We start from the raw sequence: 27,539 nt of genomic DNA on the forward strand, positions 1-27,539 counted from the left end.
CACCACTTCCTGGCCAGTGACCTGCTCCTGCCCATAGGTCCACAGCACTTTACTCTCCAATTTCATCTCTCATGAGATCTCTTTTTTCCTCTTCCCCTTCCTGAGATCTTTTTCCTCTTCCTCTTCCTCTTCCTCCATCCCTCCCGATTCCCACGCCTCTTTCCCTGACAGCTCACACCATGAACTCTGGGTCAGCGGCAGGGGCGGTGGTGAAGAGCGTGGTTATCATTCTAATAGGGCTTTCCAGGATATGGCTTTGTACTTTAAAAACAAACATTTTACAAACAGGCATCCTGCAGATGGGGAAGGGAAAAAGCCTTGTTCTAGGTTTCAATGGTAAGTGGCAGGGCCAGACCTAAGACCCAGCCTCTAGTCCTGCTGGTCAGCTTCCCTCTGAAAAGCAAGGACCAGAACCCTACAACAACCACCAAGATGTCCAACAGATGACCGGACAAGGTCCTGGACACTATATGCTTCTTGCCCGGACCATGATCCCTCCCCTGACAGGTGACAGATAGGTCAGCCTACCTCTCCTCCTCTGTTAGAAGCTGCTGCCTCTGGAACCACTGGATAAACTTCTGGTCTGGGCTCATGCAGTAGCTGTTGCAAGCAGACTGTAGGAGCTTTATCTGGGCAATCACTTCAAATTCCTAAAGTAGACAGAAAACCAGGAGACTTAATAATATGATGAAACAAATGTAAATCTTTTCATCATGGAACTGTAATGCTCTTAAGGGCAATGTATGGAAAATGCCATTAAAGAAGACGCTGCAATCCCACTGCCTTAGAGAGTAAATGAATAAATCTTAAAAGTTCTAACTCAGGGCTGGGATATAGTTCAGTGGTAAGAGTGCATGCCTGGTATATACATAATGCCCTGGTTTTAATCCCCAGTACAAACAAAAACAAAATTTAAAATACGCATGTACATCACTTTGAATTCCTTAAGTCCTTGTATGCTTCGTTTCTCTATCTCTTCTTCTTGAAAAAGGAACTCATATGGATAAAACAAGGCATCCAGAGAAGCCAGCTAGTCACCAACTCAACTCATAATGGTGTTTCCTTCCTGTTGTTGCCATTCTTGGGATTTTTTTCTTTTAAATATAAGATTATGAAATATGTAAAAAAATTTTTTTTTACTTCTACTTCTTATTTTAAAAAGAAGAGAAATGATTGAAGAAGCTCACAGCTCCCACTGTAGCTTCTCCAACTCTTCCCCCTCAATGAATCCACACCAGTGGGGCTGACTGTCTAAATGGTCCAGGGTCTCATAAAGCTGAACGTTTAGGTTTTCCAAATCCTTGGGTTTTTACTACTCCAGTAAATCATCCAACTAAACCTTCTAAAGCTCACAAGAGAAGCAAGTACATAATGATGCCCCAAATCACTTATACCGCTTCACATGCTTCAAGGTCTTAATGTCAGCAGGCAGGGCAAACTGTAGCTTTAACTGTGTAAGTGTTTATTTAGCTTCTTAGTATTAAAGGGAAAGAAGGCAGCCCCCCCCCCCCATGCTGAAGTTAAAGGACCTCGAATGGCGCACTCTGAAGGTGTAACAGGACAGGTCAGAAGCAACTGAGAGCTGGCCGAGTCGTTGGGTCTCAGTCTTCCAATCAGTGGTCTCATCCCTTGGTCCAGTGCTATCGGTGAGTATTTACCACCATGCCACAGGAAGTTCAGTGGACGAGGGACAGAAAGCTCTGGCTGATTCACATCGGTATCTTGTGGCTTTGGAGCCTAGCCCAGCTAGCTTCTCTGCACTGTGTTTGCGTAACATTCTTAGTCCCTGTATGGTCCTCTGGCCTCACGAGCTGAGAGGAGACCCAGCCTCCTGTTTACTTCTCTAAGAAAGACCTGCCACCTCTGCTTTGAGCTTGTACAGATAAATTATGGCCGCCTGCTCATCTGTCTTTCTCCCTCCTGGATTGTAGACATCATGAGGGCAGGGCTCTGGTTTTCCACTGCACAAGTTCTCAAACTCCCTGGTCGGTACACAACTACACAACCAGCACAGGTGGCGTGGGTGGATGAATGGAAGAGTAGAGGACAGTGGGGCCCCACACGGAGTAACTGCGCTCACTCACTTTCCTTCCAAACACTCAAACGCCTATCTCATGTCCACGTGACACAAAATTATAGCAAAATTTACACTTAAAAAAAAAAAAAAAAAAACCACAGTGCAGGAGGCTGGAGAGATGGCTCAGTGGTTAAGAGTACTGGCAGCTCTTCCAGAGGTCCCTGGTTCAGTTCCCAGCACCCACATGGCGGCTCAGAGCTCTCTGTAACTTCTCTTCCAGGGGATCTGACTCCCCCACACATGTAGGCAAAGCACCAATGTACATAAAATAAAAACAAACTATAAAACACACAAACATAGTGCAGAACTACTCTATCCACAGAAAGATCAAGTTTGATATAGAATAGCCTTCCTATACTAACAGAAAAGACAATCACCTACTTCTAATAAGGACACTGTGTCCTTTCCTCTCCCAGAGAGACCCACAGGAGTAGTCGTCTTTGTTAATTCACTTTTAGAAACTGCTTAAGTAAACTTGCCTTTTTTTTTTTTATTTATTTAACTGATACATGCACACACACACACACAAGGCGTATACAACATGATATTTTGGAATATGTATTTGCTATGAAGTGACTAAATCAAGCTAACTAATGTACTAATTGTTTCACATACTTCTTTGGAGAAGAATATTCCAAATATATTCTCAGCAATGATTTTCATATGTTCCTACATAGGAATGTTACAGTTCGTACACTGTTCCTAACTATAGAGTTAGCTTGTATTTCTAAAAGTAGCTGTGAAGAAGGCAATGGTAAGAAAGAAATCTCTCAAAATCTGTTTGTCTCTGTATTAGGGATTAAATACAAGACCATATGCGTGCTAGCCACGTGCCCTACCACTGAGGTGCGCCCCAGCTCTACACTACCTTCCCTTTATTAATGAGATTTGCAGCCAGACGAAATGTGAACTCTGGCTTACTACCAGCCGACTCTGGACCAGTCCTTAACCTCTTCCATCCTCACCTTTAACTGAAGATGTGGACAAGGAGCCTGTAGGGCTCTTGTGGAGTGATGTGTAGGAACATGCCAATGTAATGGTATATTTAAAAATACTCGGCGATTATTATTTTTCTGTGTCTCCAAAAACAAACAAAAGAACACAATCCCTCTCTGCTTCTTTCAGTTTTTCATGCCCAGGTGAAATAAAATGGCAAAGTGCAAGCGAGGGTGGTACTTACCCTTCTTCTTTTCTCGAAGTTGATCAGTCCACCCTGAAAGAAATGTTTGGAAGAACGTAAGCACCTGAACTGCAGAGCCTCGTGCTGTTTGGGGTCACAGTGAATAGGTTAAAGACATGAGAAAATTGTAACTATTAACGATTTTATAAACATGGCGACTATGGAGCAAGGCAACCCGCCTTTTCTTGGAGAAAAGTGGCCCTTTATTTATGACGGAACATCTCTTGAGATGTCTAAAGCCACCTACAATAGTGATGAAGGCACTGTGAGTCAGAATCCAGACACATCTGCCAAGCTAGTGAGGAGCAAACGATCCAGTCCACTCTCCCCCTCGGCCAAACAACAAAAACAGATGGCCACTGACTCATGCTGGAAGCCAAACTGTCAATGATTTATCATAAGGGAAGTCACTTCTCCATAGCATCATGGAAATTAAGTTTCAATTCTTCATCACCACTATCCCTGTTCTCAGTAGAGTAAACTTAATTCCTCAGTATTGGTTCACTCCCTGCAGTTTCTCCACCCTGAAGGGAGTTTTCTGAGCTATGCTGAGGCAGAGGATGTGAAGAGACTCGAGCGTGGGAAATGCAAATGAACGAGCATGTCTACACCACTGAAAGAATCCTTGGAAGTATGTAAAACAGCTTCCCACTGTAGCTGCAGTACATGCACAGCAGAACAGCCATGGGTACAGACGCAGGCTGCTTTGTTTTGTCACCTACTGTGGTTTTTTTTTTTTTTTTTCTGTGATTTATGATTGTTTACCACTATTAGGAACTGAACCAGGACATCAGAGGCAAGTGCTCGGAGTTAGAAGTCCAGCCTACACATTACCTTTAAATCTCCTTTCAAATACCAAATCCTTTTCTAATTGCCATTTTATTACTGCTACTAACAGTCCGCTTGTTCAAGTAGATTTTACCTCTTCCTTCATTGCAAAAGGAAGGCAGGACATGGATCCAAGCATTCCAGAATGGGCAGCAGTGACATCATCATTAAAGAAAGGAATGAGGGGGGCCTACTTGAAAATTCATTAATCTGTCTCATCTGTAGCATATCCAGACAGAGAGAGTACCAGGGTGGATTATCCCCTGGAATCGATCGTGGAGCGGATGCTCAACCCCAGCCCTCAAAAGGCAGTGCAGTCATGTCTGTGCGTATGGGGATGACTGTGCTCCATCATCTGACGCCCCTTACGTCTCTTACCTTTCACCGCATTCCTGCCCACACTGCTGCCACTCCTAGCCATTGCTGCTGTTTTGACGAGCAGTGCTCTCTTTCGATGGGCTTTGTGCCATCATCTGGGGTTTGTTTTGCGTTGTTTGTTACCACCTAGCCATGTGAATTGTGGACTCTAAATAGATCCTGAGAGAAACAAACTTCTTCTCCATGCAGCCAAAAAGAAGGCTACAGGCCCGGCTGCATGAACTGCAGAGAACCCACCTCAATGTAGTCCTGAAGGGCAGTGTCCAGCATGGTTAGGTCAGTCAGGAAGGTGCCCAGGTAAGGCACAGTACCCTGCATCACACCCTGAGGAGGAAGCAGAACAGGGCTGCCTTTACCGTCACTGAAATGTTAAAGGTTTCACAACCCACACACCAGAGAAAATGCACCTGGATGAGACTAATTTGGAATCATTAGTGTCTCTTGCAGGACTGAAGTTGTTTTAAAGCCTACACAAACAGGACAGGGACTGCACATGCATGCAGTGTGTTCACAGTGGGGTCTACTGTGCTTAGGCTCTGGCCAGTGCAGGCTGCTCTCTTCAGTGTGTGTAGACACTTGTAGCTGTCTGGAATGCCCCAGATAGCCACAGCCTCAGCATTACTAGGAGTAGAGCACTATTTCCTGATGAACGAGAGAGTGCAGGCTGTCAGGTGTGTGGTGCATCACTATGAGTGACTGACCATCAGAGAGACAGAGAGAACAGGGACTTCAGACAGGTTAATTGGGCAAACTTCACTTTAACCATGTTAACGGTAAGTGATCTCATCACCATCAATGTGACAGCAGATGCCGCACTGACACACACAGCCTTCAAAGAATGTGAGAAGAGGGGTATTTCATCTCTGTGAAATTCTTTCCAAACAGGTATGACCTCAGCTTAATCACTAGACAAACAAACACAAACACACACTGTAGGATGCTCTACAGGACACCGAGGTGACTTGATGACTCTGGAGGTCATGACAGACCAGACTCTGAAGCTGCCATGGACCAGAAGTGATTAGGACATCATGACAGCTAAGTGCTGTTGGTATGCTGGACTTGAGTCCTAGAACAGACAGGTGGACTCCAAGTGAAATGTAGATTCTTAACTGGCAGGATTCTGTCTGTGCATTTCTTAGGATTGCCTGTTATACCACCACTTTAGATGATGTTAAAAGTGGGGAGAAATGAGTAGATGTTTTAACTTTCATCTCACCAAATCTCCTTTGAGTCTCTGTTCTCTACAAGGCCACTGAGGCACAACATTCTACAGGAAAGATAAATGGGGGGCTGGGGGGGAGGGCTGGAGTGGTGCATGGACACCTTCTCATATGTATAGGTACTTAGGGAAACTGGCAGGAACACACAAAATCTGAACCAGGCCAAGACCAGGCCTCTTGGCTCAAGGTGGGCTGTGTCCTCAGCCAGCTCACACCGCACAGGACTTTGTCCTTCAGAATCTCACTGTCAACTGCAGTTTAGTTTGTCCTTCCCTGATATGTGTGCAAGGTCTTATCCTGAACTAAAATAATCTCTGCCCCTCCCTCAGCAGCAGCTATTTTTAACTGTCTTTAAACAACCAAAAAGTTTGAAACACTTTGAGTTCGATCAGCTTTAGGTTACAGGAGAGTTCTAGCTCTCAAAAACATTGCCATGTTATATCCACCCTCAAGGAGAGTTCTCTCCAGGCAAGGATGAAAATATTTGTTTGTCTAGACTCTAATGTCCTCTTCTGTCCCCACACCCTATGCTAGAAGTTGGTGACTTAAGGACAGGAAGGAAGATGATAATAACTATCCTTCTGCTTTCAGAAAGGATGCATGGTATTCTCTGAGATGTGAACAACACGATCTGGTTAGGACCAGTGATGAGAGAGCGTGGAAGCAAAGGGAACAATGCTCTCTAACACAAAGACCAAATCTTCCTAACAGGAGACTGTGTGTTTCCTCGGCCATTACACCCCAAAGCCGATGCTGATGCAGGGCCTTGGAGGCTTCTTACCAAAGTGGCAGCAGCAAGCAAGTGAAAGTGGGTGGAGATGTCAGGAGGATGGAGATACCCCACTGCACACCCTTCCATCAACGACTGGTGTGTGTATGTCAGGAGGATGGAGATACCCCACTGCACACCCCTCCGTCAACATCTAGTTTGTGTGTGTTCACACGAACATGTCTGTGGAATTTCTAACTCTTGGTATTCATTTTCACTGGGTCTAACACTTTTGCTAAAGACCTCCCAAGTTAAGAAAAAAATTAGGCACAGAATGGAAGAGCCTTCTGACAAGTGTGGGCACCCTGCAGGAGGAACACGCTGATGCCTCTCTCCTGCTAGTTCCTGGATAACAGGAGCAGACATACCATATCCTTCTGCAGCTGCAGGCGCCTCTGGGTCCGCTTCTGGTTTTCTTTCACACTGCTGTCCAGGTTTGCAAATTTTGAGGTTCCTTCCTAAGAAACAGGGCACAGAGGAAAGTCATGGAGGATGCCAATCTAGAGAGAAGAAAAGGGTTATCTGGGTTCTATGATACAATCTCTTCCTGTGTCCCAAGATGCCATGCAGGCCTCCTGCAGGCCCTCAGGCTGTTAAGGCTGTGCTTTGGGGCCTTGCTGCAGATGAATGTGTGGTCAGGGATTGTCCTAGTGCCCTCCCCCCCCCCCCCAACTCGGTAAAAGCGGAGTCCCTAATTTGACTAGAAAATCAATCATCACCATAAGGCCAGCAATTCCCAAAATGGAAGATGTTTTCTTGTACATCTCGAGTTTCACACAAAGTAATCTTATATCTTAAAAATGAAGCCTTCTTCCTGTTCATTTTGACTTCTTTATCTTGGCCTGGAATGAATGTGCCAGCCTTCTGTGAAGGAAGGGCACTAGGTGGTGCTACTTAGCTAAGCGAGACCTTTACACAGCAAGGCTTCGAGGAAGCCCGATGTTGGAGCACATGTTAATTAATGAAAGGTGAGTCGTTTGCGGGTTTCCCTTAGTCCTCATAAGATGCCTCCTTGGTTTGGAACTCTGACAAGACTACCCCTTCCTCTGGAGGCCTGAGGACAGATGACCACCCAGGTTCCCTGCCTGCTGCCTAGAACAAGAATCCAGCTTCGACGTAACAACTAATCATGGGTTTGCTGACTGAACATAAAATGTTTCAGTTTTGTGGTTTCAGGGTCTTGTTTAGTTCTCATTTTCCAGGAACTGCTTGAATGAATGGCAATTTCACAATTCAGTGTAACCTCTATATTAGTTTTTCCTTAGTCAGTTTCTCCAGGGTTTATCGTATGACGGTAGCATGTGACCTTACATCACTGTACACTTACAAAAGGACTTCTGGGTGTCAGGGCCTGACTAATGATGCCAGGGCATAAATGCATGTTGGTAACCAGCTGTGATCCTGGCTGTGCATGCCCCTGGGGACAGAGTCCATTTCAGAAGTCTATCACAGATGATAAGAGAGAGCTGTCATCTAATGACATTCCACAGTTTTCTTGGGGACACATGATAGGAATCTAGTGTGCGCCACTTCCCATACCAGGTGGCTGCAAGAGCTCCCAGATCCTTGGGATTTAGTTTGGAGTGGAAATTAACTCTGCCTGACATGAAGACAAGCACCCACTGCTTCTTAATGGGTAACATCTTCCAGAACCTCAATTATGGGTAGAGGGAAAGTGCTAGAAACTACTTTGGATTTATCTAAAATAATAATAATAGTAATAATAATATTTATTATTATTTTAATAATAATAATTAATAATATTATTATTATCCTTCTTCCTCCTCCTCTTCTTCCTCCTTCTCGGTTTTCTTTTTACAGAGTTTAACAGTGTGGCTCTGGCTAGCCTAAAACTTGCTAAGTAGCTCAGGCTACACAGAGTCACCTGCCTTTGCCTCCCAAGTGTTGGGACTAAAAGTGGATTCCATGCCAGGCTTATCTAAAATTCTTAGTAGGGACTATTAAATAGTTAAACCCTAAGAATCATAAAGCAGCAGAGGGATCTTAGGGAGCACTGAAGACTCCATCCTATGAGCAGGGGAGGAAAAGACTCGAGACAAGGAGCAAGATTTGTTGATGAGAATGAGATTCCATCCCTGGCTGCAGGACTCACACAAAACTGACAAGTCAACCATGCACAGCACATCCCTGTAATCTCAACACCTGGGAGGTCAAGGCAGAGGGATCATGAGTTCAAGGCTAGCCTGGGATATACCATGAATTCAAGGTTATCCACACAGTAAAATGCTGTCTAAAGAAAAGGAAAAGGAAAGAAAGAAGAGGTGACTGTTTGCTGTTAGCTCTTCCCAATGGAATGTCAGCCGGAAATCCATTCACTTGTCATATCCAGCATAAGCATTTATTTCCTCGGCCGGCCTAGAACTCTTTACATTGCCACCCCACAACAGTACCAGAGCTTTCCCGAGCATGCGCGGCCTCCTGCAATGCACCACCCTGGCTCTGTCCTCCCGCCTCCTTTGCTACTCACACTCCTGGCTACTCTTCCTGCTTCCCAAGTCATCTTGTTTTCCCACAGACTTATCACAGGAAGTGACTTCAATCATCTCTGTGCTGACGAATTTCAAATTTCTCCCCGTGCATCCTCCAACATGGATCCTTGTCCCTCTTGCGCTCTCTAACCTCCGGCCTTCTCCTGAGGCAAGTTTCTCCCTTTGTCTCCCTTTTCCTTCATCCCTGCTTTTGCAGAATCCAGCTGCCTCCTGTTGTTCCTGTACCTCAGAGACTTACACTAGGTCTCGGATGACTGTCTACTGGGTGCTGGCTTGATTTTAAAATATGATAGCTAAGTTGCATCTCGGAAGCTACTGGAAACTCATGTTTGGATAGGTCTTCACAGTGTGGATGGCCTCTTGCTCCAACCTTGATATTAACATGAGGTAGAGTTTCACTAACTATTCATTTCCACCACAGCCAGACTTCTTGCAGGTGTTTACACATTGTTTATATTATTGCAACCAAGGATAACTGTACAAGAACTAAGATTTGCTGATATTCTGCTTTCCAACATAATGTTGAAATCTATAGATTTCAATCTTATGTTGAAATCTATAGATTCAATGATTTGTAATTATTCTAAGTGTCAGAAATCATAAGGTTATAATAAATTTAAGACAGACTTTGAAAAGAAATAAAAAAAATCTTTTCTCAACAGTTAGAAGGAAAACCACAAATGTTTGCTAATTATGCTGTTGTCTGGGCCATAGTATTAGAAAAGTGGTACATTCCCTTCACCCACAAGTAGAAGATAGATCATTTTAAACCAAGATTACCCAACTATAAATCAGTCTAGGAGTGACACATTAGAAACAGGGCCCAGCAGTTTTTCTTAGTGCTTATTTTGAGAACTTAAGTACCTTGATCTCATTATTTACAACTGTACTGAGAAGTTACACCCAGAACTATACAGTTCACATGAATAATGATCAACAGAGATGATGGGAAAAGGATCTGCAGACACACACAGACCGCCCAGAGCATTCCACCAGCATTCATGACAATGGACAGGCCACCCCAACTCATCGCCAAGTTTTTCAGTTAGTTGGGATTTGAGCCTTATATGACATTTAACTTAGAGTACTGAGGTGGATGTCTCCATTTGAGAAAGGTTTATGGGATCTTTAATGTCTAGATATAGCCTTGCCTCTAAGGTTTCAGCCAGAAGACTGTCACCAGGCAAAGAGCTGCACACAATTCAATTTATCTGCCTTTGGAAGGATGGTTCAGGGCTATTGGGATTTCAGTGTGAGGCTCCAGTTAGTCTGGCTCTGTGCTGCAGACTGGGAGGCCACTAAGCCATGTCCTCCCAACCAGATGGGTTTCCATTTAAAGTCTGCAAATCCAGAAAGATGTGAAACAAGGAGTAACATAATCCCAGGAATCATGGTTTGGTTAGTGTGCAGTTCATGAGACATCAGCATAAACTGCCTACCCTATTATCAGCTGCTCCTAGAAGGAGCGGGAAAAGAACACAGTTATATGAAAGACAAGCCCTTAATCCATGCAGTCAAACAATGGCTTCTGGATGTATAGTTCATGCAAGGCACTGTAGCAGGCATTGGGAAAACAAGGCATGGGCCTTTGATTGTCCCCAAACAATTCAGCTATACTATATGTTAGGTGTGGACTTTGGGAATTACAAGCATGCTAAATCTACCTATGGGACTTAGTTATCTATAAAATAAAGATGACAAAATTTAGATGGTAGAAAACTGTGACCATAGTAACTGGCCCATATTAACTGACCACTGATTGTGCATAAAGTTATTCATCATTATTTAGTGATTACTGTATAGTTACCACCGTCATCAACTATGGGTGAACTCCTAGACACAGGGGCTGCTATCAATCTTCATATTTTTAAAGACAAGTTCAATGTTTTATAAAAACTAGACACTCAACACATTTCTAAAGAAGTAGAAAAAGGCAGGCTACACCTTTGCCCAACAGACTCAGGAGGCCCCACTTATGTGGTGCTCAATAAACATTGCCAACTGAAAAAATATTGTGCAATTTGGTCCAAAAAAAGGATGCAGACTTGCAGGCTGGCCCCAGTCATTGTAGGAGCTGTGTGGCTAAGAAGGGATGCTATATGCCACCCATAGCACTGAGTATCTGCTTGTTAAACACATACACATTTGAACCCAGGTTTTGATGTCAGTTGTGTGGGTGAGAAGGAGGAAAGACAGAAAGAGGAAAGCTCAACTGGGCTTTGAATTTTCTCGCTCTCAAGTTTCCCAGATTATGCATAAGATAAAAATTCTGCTTCCCTGGAGGCTGAAGGAACTTAAGCAGCCTTCAAGCTACTCTTCCCAGTTACCAGAGGCTACTCTTCCCAGTTACCAGAGGCTACTCTTCCCAGTTACCAGAGGCTGCCCAGGAACCTCACCTTCATCAGTAGTTCCCGACTGGTCAGATGGTTATTATGATCAGAGAAGATATCTGAAAGTTCTTCAAACATCAGCATTCTGTCCCTATGAAGAAAAATGAAGAAAAAAAATAAGCAACAGAGATTCAGGAAATCTAGCACCTAAGCTTAGCTGTCTTCAGTGCTTATTGCCTGGAAAGGCTGGACCTCAGGATTCGGGGTAATGCTACAGACATGGAGCTGATGGTGTCTTCATGTGCATAGCCTTTGTAAAAGGTGAACATGGTTACCAGAATGACAGGAGGAATTTTTCTTATCATACCTATTTAATTGAAAAAAAAAAAAAAGATGATTCATTTGGGGCATCAAGTTCTAGAGAGATGTTCCCTTAAGTAAGTTTAAAAAGCATTTATCCTAATAATACACATACAATCCTGCAGGGGTCACTTTGGCCAGACCCCTAAGTATAGAGAGAAAGATGTCATGGCCAAGAACTTGCCCTAGTTTCACAGCTAACTACAGATATAGAACCCAAATGTTTGGCATCCTGGGCCAGAGTTCTTACTCTCAGAGTCTGAGTGGCCCCATCTCTACCACCACGGTGGATGGGTTCAAACCTCCCCTATCAAATCTAACCTCACAACTTCCTCAGTGATCCTGGACAAGTTGCTTAACTTTCTGGCTCCTATTTTCTCCTCTGTACATAGGAAACCTACTGCAGGATGAGACAGTAAAGCGCCTGTGGGGTTCAGGCCCTTCCTTCCCTGTGCTCTGCCCCTGGGAGCACCCTGCCTGTCTGTACAGCCTCTCTCCACAGCCACCGAATGGATAATGATGCTGAAGGCCACATGATCAGCAGCCAAATCGCCATGTACACAACATCTTCACTGCCATAAAATATCAGAAAAGGCCATTATTAAGACTTATTTGCATTTTAATGAGTATAATATTATTTGTATAACAAAACCATGAAAACTATTTCTATTTTGGAGAAAATAATTAAGAACCTAATTATACAAGTATTCGATAGAAAGAAGTGAGTAGGTAGCCTGTGTCTGCTACCAGCTAGAGATGTAAAAGGCTATGATGAAAGTGACAAATAAGACACCTTGACTCCGCTCCCCCTAAATGTAGCCATGGAGAGCACACAGGACGGATGTAGAAAAGGCTTGTGAGGTTCAATATCATCCTTCCCAAAATGTAATCCAACCTAGAAGCAAATCACACGTGTCCAACAGGATTGAGGTTTGAGAAATTTTTTGTTCCTTTGTTTTGAAAAGTTGTTTTAAAAGACAGCTGAAAGAATGGATCTTCTCTTTGGCAACCCAAGAAACTAAAACATGCATATTGTGAACTAGTATTTTAAAGATTTATTTTTATTACTTTTCATTATGTGTTTATACGTGTCTGTGTATGTGAGGTGCTTTATTTAGTGTGATGCCCTCAGAGATCCAGAGATCAGAAAGATCTGGTCTTCTGGAATCCAAGTCACACTGGGATGTGGTGCTGGGAACTGAACTCAGGTCCTCTACAAAAAACAGCTCTTATGTCAGAGGCTGGGCCAGCCTGTAATGCACAGCCTCTTCAGTCAGCAATGTTTACTGAGAACCAGGTAAGTGGCTCCTGAATGCCTGCTGGGCAAAGGTATAGCCTGGAACATGGGGTGTTCTTAATCATTCAGCCGTCCCTCCAGCCCCCATGCGTGCTAGTTTTTGAAGTTGAAGTTTAAGACTCAGACTCGCTGGAGAAGAAATCCTGGGCCAGGGTGGTAACTTTCTATAGTAGTCAACTGTGCTTGTCAACCACCAAAAATGTCATGACCATTTTTCCCTGAAAGTCAGACAAATTTTACCGTCTGACCATTCCTTTGTTTATGGGAAACAGTAATGAGGGGGAGGGAAGGTGATATCAACGGCCAACTAATGACTCGTTAGGACCGACATCTTTCATTAAATTTATGTTCAGAGGAAAACTAATCAACCCATCTCTCTCATACAGAGTAACATGCACTATTGAAGATCGTAAAAAAGGAGAGAGTAAGAGAAACAAGAGTAGGAGTTAAGACAGTGCACTGCATTTGCAGGGCCTGTGCTCAAGCTCTCGGGCCCATGGAGTGTGGCTTCCATGGCTCTGTAATGTGAAGCATATTACAATTTAAAAAAGGGAGGGGTGTGTCTCATTATACCCCTGGCTAGCCTGGAATTTCCTATGTAGATCAGGCTGGTCTCCAACTCACAGAGGTCCGCCTGCTCTGCTTTCTGTGCGCTAGGATTAGCATCACTCATTTTAACTCCTTCTTTTTAAAGCATCAAAGAATAACCTAACCAATAAAGTGATTCTCATCTCATCTGTGAGCATCTCATCTTCTCTGGCGCCCATTTTTTTCAACATAAACTTACAAAACTCTGATTTCCCAATGTGGGACCCTTACAGGATTAACAGCATGATTTCCATGTTAGAATCACCATGGAAATATATCTCTGATTATGTCTGTAAAAAAAAAAAAATCTAGATTTGGTTGCTATGGGAAAACCCACCTGTGGTGGTTCAAACCAGAATGTTCCCCCAGAAGCTCATATATTTGATCAGTTGGTTCCCTGTTTGCAGAGCTGTTGGGAAGGACTAGGAGTGTGGCCTTGGAGAAGGTGTGTCACTAGGACTGGGCGTGGAGGTCTCAAAGCCCATGGTAAATCCAGCATCTCTCCCCTGCCTCTCACTCCTTCCCTGAGCCCGACTGTGGACTAAGAGGTAATCTCTTAGTTACTTCTCCAGTGCCATGCTTGCCTGCCACCATGCTCCCTGCTATGATGGTCAGGAACTAATCCTCTGAAACTGTAAGCAAGTACCCAAATGCCTTCCTTTATAAATTGCTTTGATCATGGTGTTTCTTCACAGTAATAGGGGAGTTAACTAAGACCCAACCTAAATGTGAGTCATACCATCCCACAGGCTGGAGTTTTGAGCTCAACAACAAAGGAAAAACAAATTCAGTAGCAGCAGCCAACGCTCTCTGCTGTCTGACTGCAGATCCAGGGCGACCAGCCACTTCTGGTTCCCACTGCCTCACCTTCTGCAGCCTCTAGAACTGTAAACCAAAACGGACCCCTCTTCCTTAGGTTGCTTTGATCATGGTGTTTGTTCACAGCAGTAGAGACTCAACCTAAGACACCTTCTAAATTTGAACTAATGTGGGAATAGTCTGTCCCTTCCTTTGGGGAATAAAAAAGCCTCTGGTCCACAAGCAAAGTTCCAGAAATGAAAGGAATACAGTAATGACAGAGTAAGATCTCTGTGTTGTCCATTATTCCAGAGGTTGGACCACGGAGTATGAGGAAAACAGCACAAAACGCTAATAATCTCAGTCAGGCACCTTGAAAGGAACCGCCCCCCCCGCCCCCCACTAAGACATTTTAATATGCTGAATTGGAAGTGGACACAAACTCTTCCTACTAAACCTCCAAAACTGAGATCCTAATGGCACACGTTCCCCTCATACTCTGGCGCAGCTCAGGGCTTTGGAATGAGGCTGAAAAATGACCAGAAGTCATGCAAACCGCCCAACAACTTCAGGACTCCACAACCTCATCCCTCAAGAGCTTGGTAACAAGCTGGGGACCTTGGCTCTGGCACACACGGAGAGTGAGTGTGGTTTCTGTAGCTGCCCACCCTCGAAATTCATTAATGCACCCTTTCTGAAATATACAGAGGGTTTCAAACATGTTTCTCTTGTCACATAATATGTGTTCTGATGGTAAGGACTCATGGTACGGACGCAACAACTGATCCTCCCCACCCCACACCAGAACACCAGAGCAGACACCGGGGAACTTACTTCGGGACAGCAGCCCAAGCCCTTTTCAACCGATAGATGGAATTAGACTGCAGTGCGGAAACGATGGCCCTCAAGGAGGAAAAATTCTTCAGGATTCTACATTCCTGTGTGGGGAGTGATGGAGACATAAAAGGCATTTAAATATCAGAATTACAGTGAGTTGCTGGTTTCCTGTGTTAGGGGTATTACAGCTGCTATGAATTCTTACCTCTAAATAGGCAGCTGTATAAATACTGGACATCAAAAGGTGGCTCCTTCCTCCTGCCCCAGTCACCAAAACACTTTATAGATTTTGGCACTGTAAGCTTGTTTTTCCCCTCTAATATACTTTTGCGTTGTTGTTACAGTTTTATGATTTCCAGCTTTCCCAGTAAAAACAACTCGAGGGGGCGAGCATGCATGGCAATGCAGAGAGAGTAACTTTACTCAGCAGAAAGCATGTGCACGCCTTAAAACTTCACGTGGGGATCACTGTGCCCTTCAAGCCTTCCGAGTGAGCGGAAAGCTGCCACCGTAAGTTCAGATGGTACAAGGAGCTCCAGGCCTGAGAGGGGTATATAACTTGGCAATAAAAATTCACCACAAGTTGAACTTCAGCTTTCATGGTCTTAGCCAAGGGGGGAATATTTTTATACACATTCATTTGGTTTCAAATTGGCTTGTCCCACAATCGTAAACATTCAGAAACACCTTGGTACTTCAAGGCTTTCAAAATAACTTGGGCTTTTAAAAATAAGATTCATTTTGGCAGTGTTTTAAAACAAAACAGAAAAAGAACAGCAAAGATTTTGGGTGTCGTTTTCTGGGTAAGCAGAGAGCCTCCTTGCTTGAATGTGCCCTACCCTAAGGGGACAAGCCCCCAGTGTGGGCAGTCAGTGGAGGAAAAGCTCTACAGATAGTAGGGCCAGTAAAGCTGCGAAAGGATCCCACTGTAGGCTGGCCTGGGGGTGTGGCCACACCCGGTGAATGTGCTGTCTGTCTAAGTCACTGTATAGGTACACTGGAGCACAAAGTATCTAGGTTTTGCAGCTGACTACACTGCATGAACACACGTTTGGCTTCCTGCAGAACATCTCAGGCAAGAGGTGCCAGAATGGTTGGGCATGAATGCAACTTGCTTCAAGAATCATTTTGCTATGATTTCCTGGACTATGAAGTAAAAACAGAATTCTCCAATTTGTCATGACAAAATTTTGTGTGCTAAACAAACCCTCAAATGTTTGTCTTCAGCGTAAATTTCAATGTACTCCACTCCATAAAAGTCATGCCCAATCTTTTAAAATGTCCTGACGTCCCCTTTATTTAAAAAGAAAACAGAGGAGGAAGAAAGCAGGGAGAGACAGATGGGGGAGAGAGGGAGGGTGAAAAAGGGAAGGAGAGAGGGAGGGAGAAGAGAGGGGGGAGGGGGAGAAGGGGAGGGGAAGGGGAGAGGGGGAGGGAGAGAGAGGGAAGAAGGTGAGATGTGAGAAGTGAGAAAGAGAAAAGACAGAAAGGGGGAGGGAGAAAGAAAAAAGAGGGAGGGAAGGGAGGGAGGCAATGTCAGGGAAGAATATGAGAAAGGAAGGGAGGAAGAGGGAAAAAGAGAGGGAGGAGACCAGGGAGGAAGGGAGAGGGAAAGAGAGATGGGAAGAAAGGGGGTTGTAGTCATGCTGCTGTCTGGAAACCTTTCTCTGACAGCATGGTTCAACAAAGGTTCAGCATCCCAAAAATTATGTTCTAAAAATCAGGAAACTTGCAATAAATAAAGACACCCAGGCCCCAATATATCATGTCCATCGTAATAAACATATGGAACACATTATTCAGTAACAGGCTGAGGCTAAGGGTTTACAGAACACATGAAGCATCCAGTCCTGTTTCTAGAAAAGGAGGCATATTCCAAAAGATGCAGTGTAAATCCAAAACTGCAGCGGAGGCCAGGCCAAAGATACACACCCATATTAGGTCAGAAATAGTTTCTACATGTAAAATTAATATCATTTCTCCAACTTCTTTTTTCAACAGAAATCAACTATGACTAATGAAGGAAGAATAAAATAAATCTTGGCAGGAAACCACCTGCAAGTTTTAGCGTTTTATGAAGTTATTGTCCACAATTTCAAGAGACATAACATATTCCACATTGAGGGGAACCCACTGTCACAGCAAGGCTGAGGACTCTTGGCTTTGTGCACACGCTGTGGGATGTGGAATACACTTGGAGCTATTCAGAGTTTCCTTATCATGTAAACACACAATCTATATTTAACTTCAACTGAAAGCCACGACTTGGGTCACTATGCCCCACACAGGATGCTGTGTTTGGGCTGTCTAAGAAGGTCAATGGATTCGAGGCATAGAAACCATTTGCTTTTGAGACATAAATGTTGAACAAAAATATTTTCTTACCCCTTGCCAGTACCATGTTCCCTCAAAACTTTTTACAGTTATTTTTATGAAAAAAATTGTTTCTTGCTCTTTTTTTTTGTTTTGGTCCACACACATACATAGCATGTGTGGGGTAATAAACAGGCCATCTTAAAGACTCAAAACAAGGCAAATTATCTGGAACTATTGTGGCTTTGCTCTTTGGTCAAAAACAATAAAAGAAAATGTGAAAGACTTGGGCGTTGTGTCCGATAAACAAGGCGTAGTAGATAAATACATCTAATGGGACTTGAAGCCAAGCGTGTTCTGCTTGAGGGTTATCTATGGCCCAGAACACAGACTAATGGGGAATTTATACATCAACTCATTTCACAATCCTTCTCACTGGAGCTTCTTCTTGCCTAGAGAAAACTTTCATCTTCAAGAACCTAAAATCCTACTCTTTGATAAAGCGAGACCCATTCTTGCTTTTTTTTTTTAATTTGTTTATTTTATATTTATGAGTATACTGTAGCTGTCTTCAGACACACCAGAAGAGGGCATCAGATCCCATTACAGATGGTTGTGAGCCACCATGTGGTTGCTGGGAATTGAACTCAAGACCTCTGGAAGAGCAGTCAGTGCTCTTAACTGCTGAGCCATCTATCTGTAGTGAGCCGCTGTTTCAGTGGCTACACGTTTGCATTTCCAAGATTGGCCCTGGCCGCATGTTTCTCCAGATGTAAACATTTAGCTGCGCAGTTGCTAGGCAGATAGGCGTGCCTTAGCCACTGCCAATCCCGAGGCATATTGGGTGGTGAGCGAACAGCCAATCAAAAGTGAATACGTCACTCTGGACTGTACTTAAGCGGGACCCCTTCCTCAGCTCGCCCCTTCCTTCCACGTCTCTCCACGTTTCTCCACGTGGGTGATAAAGATTAAAAAGCCTCGTTTACAGTAACTACCTGATCTCTGCGTCTCGTGATTTCTCCGCGGATGCAAAGCTCTAGGGGGGGCGCGTTAGATCTATCCAACCCCATTACTGTCTTTTTTTGATCAAGCTACTCAGAGGTAACTTTTCCCTCCCCCACTTCTATACCATTTCCATTGCTGACCTCTGTCCTGCATAGGGTGAGGTCATTTCAGTGAGTCTAGTCCTGTATAGCTAAATCAGTTGTGGTTTATCTTATTATAGCCCTAAAGTATAATGTTGTAACTTGAACACACTAGGGACTCACAAAATAGATGGACAACAAATTAGAGACTGTGCCTTTTTCTACAGTGTTAGACACGAGTCATGTGGGGTGGGAATGGTGGCTCTGACAGACAAGATTCCGAGCCTCAGCAGAACATAATTCATGTCTGACGTCAGGAAGGCCATCTACCAAACACAAAGATAAGTTTGTAAAAGACAGTTACGTGAGCAATGTTGATCCACTTCTCGATGACTCTGGCTCGCTGCTGCGTTCTGAGTTCTTTGCTCCCCAGGACGGTGCTGACAACACACTTGGTGAGGGTATTAAACTGAGAGATGGTGGCACGGATTGTAGGAGCCAAATGTTTGTTTTCTTTTTTATCCCGCTGAGACCAAATGCAGCCCAGGCAGTGGTGAGGCACTACTTTCTTGAATAGTTGCTGAAAACAAAAGAGGAATTGACATAAGGAACACACAGGTGCTTTTGCACAACATGTCATCTGGGACATCTGGAAATCAGGGTTGTGTAAGTGGACAAGCCATCTTTCTCTGCTTGGCTTGCCACATGGTGTCCCGTCTTAACACACAAAATAAGTAATGGATGAATGGATCAGAAAGACCCGCATGATTTGTTGTTTGTTTGTTTTTGTTTTTTGAAACAGAAGCTCTCTATGTAGTCCTGGCCATCCTAGAAAATCCTATGTATACCAGACTGGCCTCAAAGTCAGAGAGATCTGCTTATGCCTGTGTCTGCCTCCCCAGTGCTGAAATTTAAGGTGTGAGCCATCACAGCTCGACTCCCACATGGTCTTTTACATTTGCTTAACTGAGGGGAAAATAATGACCAAATAAAAATTTAAAATCATGAAAGCCATTTTTATCTACCCACCTTGCCCCTAAAGTCAAATAACTCTAGTAAGATTTGTGCTACTAATCAAGAAGGAAAAGTGGGGACCGGCCACTCAGCCTCAGAGCCCTGGACACGCAGGAACACCAGCTGTCTACCATGCAAACAAATGCTCTGGGGCCACCTGGAAAGACATGCGTGCGTGTAAGTATAACACATGCCACATCTCGCAGTGCAACTGTGTCTCATTTTTCAAAGCAGAGAAAGAAACTAACAAAGGGGAAAAAAAATCAACCTCACATACTCGCAGAAGAATGGAGGAGCTAAAGCCTGGTTTTCAGCTCTTTTCCTTAAAGCAACAAAAATAAGATATTTTTAATCTTTCCCTTATTCTAGCAGTTGTACAACAACAAATGGTTGAATAGATCTGATTCTCATTTATACAACTGAATATAAGATATATAAAAGCTAGTATAAAAGAGATGACCAGTATGTCTTCCATATAGGCTATGCAGTCTACTTCCCATACTCTATCTGCTTTCCCATTGGATGGAAACCTTGGCCAGTTCATAGGCTGCAAAAGTCAAGTGCCAAACAGTAAGGCCACCCCGATAATTGCTAATTCTTTGACTATGTTTTCCAGCAAAGTCCAAGCTATGAAATATGACTAACACAATCAAATATGCGCAACACACAGAAATGGTCAAAATTCAAATGTGCTGGAAGCACACGTGGAGACAGGCTGCCAGATATAGTCACATGTGGACTCCATGAACTTACTTCATCCTAACATAGGCTCTCACCCCTTTATAGTCCTCCAAATAAACAGTTCAGCTCTTGAAATATTTATGAGTCCGAAGGGAGAGAAATGCCCACAGAACAGGGTAGATTCTGTTTCACTAGGATTAGAATTCTTACTTCCCTCTGTGACCTGAGCTCCAAAGAAAATGCACTTTCACCCAGGACTGCAAGAAGAGCCGGGGCTTGCATTATTCACACGAATGATTCACACAGAGCCATTAACTCTCCTTTTACAGACACAGACTCTCTCAAAGACTCAATAGGACTTGTAGCACATTCCCCATGCTGCCCACTGCCGTCGCACATCTGAGATATAGCAAGAAGACCTACTGCATCCATATAGGTCAGCTGCTCTGCCACGAGATCTTCTGAGAAGTTCGTGAATTCTGCTGACCCTCCGCTCTCCAGTTCCTCTTCCTCTTCCAGGCTGAAGGAGATGGTGTTGAGAAGTCCATCTGTTCACAACAGGGAAGCAATCAGTAAATGGGTGCCACAGAAGGCTTGGTTCATATCGCCAAGCTCCACCTCTTTCATTCAGGAAGAAGAGGGCTAACTCTTCAGAAACACAGGTAGAGATGAACAAGAATGATATACTAGAGCAAAATGGCGACCCAATCCTGTGTGTTCTCATGTTCTTATTAAGCTCAGAGAGGCCTTGAGTGGTGTCTGAGAAATCATTCAGAGGCTAGCCTAGGCAAAGACTAAAGAGGCAAAGCTGAGCACAACCTTGTCTCAGCCCCCACCAAATCCATCACCACTTCCGGGACTAATCCAGCTAATACCTACATCCCAGCCCTGCAACCCTTAATTGTTGAGCCACAGAGAACTAGACTCCTAAGAGACTGAGCAGGGCAGCCAGCCAGGGTTTGGTAAGGTAGGACAGGTCATTTGGGTTTCACAGATGTGGACGAGACCTGTAGAACTTTCAACAATACTGAGCAGACTCGGATGCTGCTAAATCAAAGGGCTGCTGTCAGCTATCACACATGGAGTGTAAAGGTTTAAAACCGATTAAAAGAAAATGCCCTGGAAGCCTAGACAGCTGATCATCCATCCAAAAGTTACACAGGTCAGAGCCTGAAGAAGTCAATGAAAATCAAGAAGTTCCATGCTGGGGCGGTGGTGGCACACGCCTTTAATCCCAGCACTTGGGAGGCAGAGGCCAGCCTGGTCTACAGAGTGAGTTCCAGGACAGCCAGGGCTACACAGAGAAACCCTGTCTCAAAAAAACAAACAAAAAAAAAAAAAAGAAAGAAAGAAAGGAAGGAAGGAAGGAAGGAAGGAAAAGAAAGAAAGAAAGAAAGAAAGAAAGAAAGAAAGAAAGAAAGAAAGAAAGAAAGAAAGAAAGAAAGTCACTGTCCAGAAGCCCATCTGAACCGCTGACGGGCCCAGCTCCAGGAGCCCCCAGCTTCCGCTTTAAAGTCTCCTTACTCAAGTCTTCTCCTGAGCCTTGAGTTGTTTCCCAGCCTCATTCCCACCACACTCCTGGCTCTCTTCCTCTGGGGCTGGGAGAGCCTAGTTGCACACAGAGATATCCAGGCAGAAATTCAGTTCTGTGTTACTACTCCCTCAGCATGGTTATGTTTTTAAGCCTTTTCTTTGTCTTTATGGGGAATGTTGTTAGGCATCTTGTATTGAATTGATGCAGCTTCTTCAAAGCTTTCGATGAGAAATGGGGTGCCCAAAATGAGTCCTTTACCTGTCCAGTGCCATGTGCTACCTGCCCACTCTAGTGGCAGGGCTGTGATTACAGGACTGGCTCTGGACCTCAAAATTGAAGGTTCTGATGTGAATGGGATTGGGTTGTATCTGGGAAAGGTGGAAGACCATCACTATCTACTCCTGTTATCTTGGATACAAGCAAAAGTACCCATTAAAGAGCTAAAATCCCACCCGAGGAGTATGTTAGAGCCTGATGTCAGTACTTTTCCTCCACTCAACTCTGGAACTTTCTCATTCAGTGAAGAGGAAATCTGATGTGCCAAACAAAGGTTCAAAGAAGCCTTCTATCCCTCCTGACAGCTACAATGTACTTTGATAACCTGTAAAACAATGCAGAAGCTATCCAGCTTCTACTAAGTAGATTAATTCACTCACTCACTCACTCACTCACTCACTCAAGTACTTGTAAGTCTGGCATGCACCTAGAATGTCACTATGTATGAAAACTATGATCCTTTCTCTCTGGGACCTGGTCTATGCTTTCACTCCTGCCTGACTCTCCAGGGGTTATATAAAAATCTCTATGCAGTTTTATTTTTGCAAACACACAGGAAAGCTCGCTGCTTTCCACAGTGTGACATGGGGTAGGGTGAGGGGCATGGGGAAGGGGGGGGAACCAAACTCTCAACACTCCTCCTCAGGAATGGAGCCTGTACTTCATAAACAGGGTCTGGAGCAGTCTTGGTAACAATTGCCCATACTTATGAAAATATTCGTTCTTGGATATTGCCTAAAAGTTTTTGTGAAGTCAAGCTACCTCCCTAGTCCCCTGCCTCTGCCTGCCAAAAGAGCTCTGCCCTCCAGATCCTGAGCTGGAGACGACCAGTGACTGGTCCCACTGGTTCCCCAATTAGGCATGGGGCCAGAGGCAGCCCCAGTGGGGAGAGCTGGGCTCCAGTGCAGCAGAAGCAGCATTTTCCACTCCAGCACAAAGCTGGGCGGGTGGGAGGGAGGCCCTGAAGGGAGCTGAGGTCTGGCAGCTGGAGCTTCCCGGGTATTCAAGCATTCCCGGCAGATGAAGTCATCTGAGATACAAAGCCTTTGGCAATCTGAGCCAAATGATGCAATTGCATTCCCCTTCTCTGGTCTCCAGTACATATAAACCACTCAACAGGTACTGGGTAGAATTTAAAGTGACTATTTGCTTTGGCTCTGGGGTAGCATCCCTTATCTGTGTTAGGAGCCATTTCCTTTCCCTCACTGAGGAAATTGGACATTACTTCAAGGAAATGCCCATCAGAAGTTCCAAGTGGGTCAGCTGCCATGGAAACTGTTACCCAGCACCTCAGTGAAAGGATATATCAACATGCTGGAGCCCCATGGAACCTCTTGACTAATTTCTGCAAAGCTTGGTAGTCAACACACGCTGTGGCCAGCAGTGGTGGCCCTGCATTTGTCCTTGGAAACTAGAGGTCAGCCTCCAATAGGAAAAAACAGCCTCAGAAACTTCCTTTGATTCCGTCATTAGAGACAGTAAATGACAGTAATCAAGGCTGCCAGGGGACACGACAGTAATGGTTTTTAGGGCAAAGGAGAAACACCTCCAAGCTTTTGTAAGAGGGAAATGGACTTGAATCCTTGCCAGCCACACAGGGTTAGTTGTTTGTCACCGGATTATATCTGATAGAACATGTTAGGCAGAGAATAAGACAAGGGAAAGTTAAACAAAATAATAAATAAATAAAAACAACCAAGGAAACTCTGTTCCTGGTAACAATAGGCACCCCAGAAAATTACTTAGCTTCTCTGAGCCGGTTTTCCAATTTAATCTTTAAAATCATAAATCCAGTCTTGAAAATCCCTCTTTTCACTCTGAAACTTTAAGGTTCTGAAGTTAACGGTTCAATAATTGTACACCTATCCCATTTTTCTGAGGGTACCAGAGTTTCTTATTGAGTCAACAAATGGGGAACCCCCACACTGCAGCGTCCCAATAGAGGTTTCCCTGGGACCAAACAGGTACTCACTGTCGGAATCAACGTCCTGCTTTTGAAACTGTTCGAGAAGGTTCTGCGCTCTCCTCTCTGGGTCGGAGCCAGGCATCATCTGCTTGAGATACTCCAGCAGCTTCTGAAGGCAAGGGAAGTGAGGGGGCTCCCGGAAGTCTTCTGCACACTGGTCAAGCCAGGCCCTCAGGATGGAAGCAATGGCACTGGGAAGGAATGATGGAGACTGAGTGAACCCGATGCTTGTGGGACTCAAGACAGGCCCTGGATGCCACAGCTGGTAGCTGGAGGAGGTTTGGGGGGACTGATAATGTTTTGTTGTTAGAAAAAATCCAACCAAGGCAGATGAAACATGAGAAGAGGAGTTACTGAGTTCCAAACAATCCAAACACAAGCCACTAATTGCGCATTTGCTCAAATTAAAGGCCAGAAAACCAGGCTATCAAGATGACGCAGTAAGTAAGAAACTTTCTACCAAGCCTGACAACATGAGTTCAATGATGCCTGGGTCCCATATGGTGGGAAGAGAAAAACAATGCTAACAAGTTGTCCTCTGACAACCTGTGCTGTAGCATGCTCGAGCCAGCCCTTCAGACTCATACACAAATAGATGAACAAATGTAATAAAAGAGAAAAGGAACCTAAAACTAGCCATATTGATAACTTAGGACATAACTGGCTACCATTAGGCCAGAGATCCATCTGGAGTAAGAAGTATCTGGATTAGGGAGAAATAAATGCCTCAGTTTAATCTTACAAAAATCACTAGGACTTCAGCACAATGACCAAAGCTTTCCTTATAAAGTTATTCCTTTGTTTCTCAAATTATAATGAGACCATGTTTCAGGAACCATGGGGTGATGGAGTCACAAGGTCCCCCCCAAGTGGCAAAACACAAAGACAGTCAGGTTCATTCTGGGTGCTTGGCATGCTGTGCTGTAGACACATTCTGAGTAACACAGGGCATTGCCTATAAGTTATGGATAGCTCCTCCCTCTAGAGCAGAGTCAGAGCAATGACAAAGGGGTAAACTGTTTGCAGTGCCATTATTCCACGCTTCATATTCAGAAGACTTCAAAGACACTTCAGAGTCAGATCCATGCCAGGCTGGGTCCCTTTTTTAAACAGATACTGTGCCTCCCTAATAACACACAACTTCATCACAAGGGGTGTTCACTGATGCTCCCTGGAGAAAATATCAGGGAGAACCAATAAACCCTGTGCATCCCAAGGCAAAGAAACCACAACATTGTCTTAGTTACAGTGATAAAACTCTTTCACCCACCCAAAAACAGTGTGTGTGGTGGTGGGGGGGGGGGGGTCAGAGGTACCTCCCATGCCACTCTTTAGGAGCCATCTACCTTGTTTGTTGAGATGGGTCTCTTACTGGGACCTGGAGCTCACCATTAGGCTAGGCTGGTTGGTCAATAGGCTCTAAAAATACTCTTGTCTCTGCTTCCCCAGCAGTGGGATGATAAACACATGTCTCCATGTCTAACATTTTTTCTTTTTATACACAGGTGCTGGGGATCCAACCTGGGTCCTAGATCTTGTGAAGCAAGCATCTTACAGACTGAGCTATCTCCCTCGCCCCCCAGAACCACAAAATGTTTTTTTTTTTTAAGGGTTTGGAATATAGCAGTGGTATAGAATTTGTTTAATGTGTATAAGTATTCTTTGGGTTTGGTCCACAGAATCAGAATAAAAAAAAAAAAAAAAAGGAAAATTATAATTATCTACTATACTTAAACAAATTGCTCATGCAATTAAAAGCTAGAGTGGAAGTCAGTATCCACTGTGCAGGAGTCCATCTGCCTGCTACAGTCTTCACTCCCATGCTGTACTTTCATACCAAGAGTTCAACTGCAACCAAGGAATGGCTACCACAAAAGCCCACTGAGAGCTAAGTCAGCTTTCGGAGTCAAGTACAATGGGCAGGAATGTTCCCACAGTGACTGTTGCTCTATGTGGACATCACCGTCTTGCTTCTGTGGTCTATATGACATCTGGGATTGCTGATATTTAATTATCTACATGAAACAAGTGATATTAAACTAACCTCATAATAGAAGTCATTTAATGATATAAATCTTTAAATTTAAAAAATTAACATTTAATTAATTATTATTTAATTGATTATTTAATTAATTATTTCCTTCCAGAAAGCTGAAAGAAAGTAACCTAGTCTTTGTATTGAAATTGAAAACACAAGCTGGGTAGTGTGGTGCACACCTTTAATCCCAGCACTTGGGAGGCAGAGGCAGGCGGACTTCTGTGAATTTGAGGCCTGAGCCAGTTCCAGGACAGTCGGGGACACATAGTGAGACCCAGTCTCAGAGACAAACATACAACCACTTGAAACGTGACGACAGTGGAGTCAAAGGCTTTCTAGTTGGATGCTCACGCTGTCAACTGCTCTTTTCAGTTTCCAAACTTAAATATCATAAGTTTAAATATTTAGCAACAGTTAATATTACATAATTCCACTAATTGGCCCTAATAGGATGAGAGAGAGAGAGAGAGAGAGAGAGAGAGAGAGAGAGAGAGAGAGAGAGAGAGAATACACAAGGCCGGAAGAGCAAGGGTTGGGAGGAATTGGCAAGGGTGGGAGGGTAGAGGTAAGGGTAAAGATATATTGTACACATGTATGACACTGTCAAAGAATAAAAAAATAAAAAAGCAGCTTATCATGCAAATGTTTATTTTTTATAACAAATATAATTTGTAAGTAATTTTCCTTCCTTTGATAAGCACAGAATTATTATGGATGCATAGTTGGGATGCCAGAACACAGAAAACCTGCATTTAAATATATAAGCTAGACTCTTACAAAGGACCACTTTTATAATTCTTAAAATAAAGGTGGCTGATCACTACTCCCTTCCCATTTCCAAGAGAATACAACCTTCCAGTGAAACCAGTGAATATATACAACACACACACACACACACACACACACACACACACACACACATAACAGGGAGAGGAGGGAGGGGGAGAGGGGGAGAGAAGAAGAGGGAAGGGAGAGAAGGGGAGGGGAGGGAGGTAGGGGAGAAGGGGAGACGGAGGGGGAGAGATGGGAGAGAGAGAGAGAGAGAGAGAGAGAGAGAGAGAGAGAGAGAGAGAGAGAGGTGACAATCTCACACCACACTACAAAAGTCAAAAGGAGCTCTGATCTAACTGAGGTAAAAACAAGGGGGCCTTGGTGTTTCATAATCTAAAGGGATGTATGTCCACATAGAAATCCAAATTTAGAAGCCAAGGCTGTAGGCTCGAGCCTGCAATCCCATTTCTCTGGAGACTAAGGCAGAAGGGCTGCCTGGGTTTTGGGACAGTCTGGGTTACAGGGTGAGTTTCAGGTCAGCCTGGGTTACAAAGTAAAACTGTGTCCCAACCATTCAAAGGGGAGGGCAAGGGAGAAGGGAAGGAAAAGGGAAAGAAGAAATCTTAACTTACAGGCAATTCAGTGATATTACTGTATCAACCACTGCTTAACTGATAGTCATTGCT

The 27,539-nt window shown here is 44.0% G+C and overlaps 1 protein-coding gene across 4 annotated transcripts in view; it reads right to left on the bottom strand.

Moving 5' to 3' along the window:
• Rgl1 (ral guanine nucleotide dissociation stimulator like 1) overlaps positions 1–27,539 on the bottom strand; it is a 243,937-nt gene that overhangs the window by 14,049 nt on the left and 202,349 nt on the right. For all 4 annotated transcript variants that reach the window (XM_034512785.2, XM_076941338.1, XM_034512786.2 and 1 more), the window contains 9 exons: positions 24,051–24,235; positions 20,692–20,816; positions 18,938–19,153; positions 15,173–15,276; positions 11,362–11,446; positions 6,824–6,913; positions 4,701–4,787; positions 3,258–3,290; positions 529–650 (listed from right to left, as the gene is read on the bottom strand). In XM_034512785.2, coding sequence (XP_034368676.1) covers positions 529–650; positions 3,258–3,290; positions 4,701–4,787; positions 6,824–6,913; positions 11,362–11,446; positions 15,173–15,276; positions 18,938–19,153; positions 20,692–20,816; positions 24,051–24,235 — 1,047 coding nt within the window. The remainder of the gene's footprint in view (positions 1–528; positions 651–3,257; positions 3,291–4,700; positions 4,788–6,823; positions 6,914–11,361; positions 11,447–15,172; positions 15,277–18,937; positions 19,154–20,691; positions 20,817–24,050; positions 24,236–27,539) is intronic.

The sequence above is a fragment of the Arvicanthis niloticus genome, chromosome 10 (genome assembly GCF_011762505.2).
Source record: "Arvicanthis niloticus isolate mArvNil1 chromosome 10, mArvNil1.pat.X, whole genome shotgun sequence".
In the NCBI taxonomy this organism is placed as follows: domain Eukaryota; kingdom Metazoa; phylum Chordata; class Mammalia; order Rodentia; family Muridae; genus Arvicanthis; species Arvicanthis niloticus.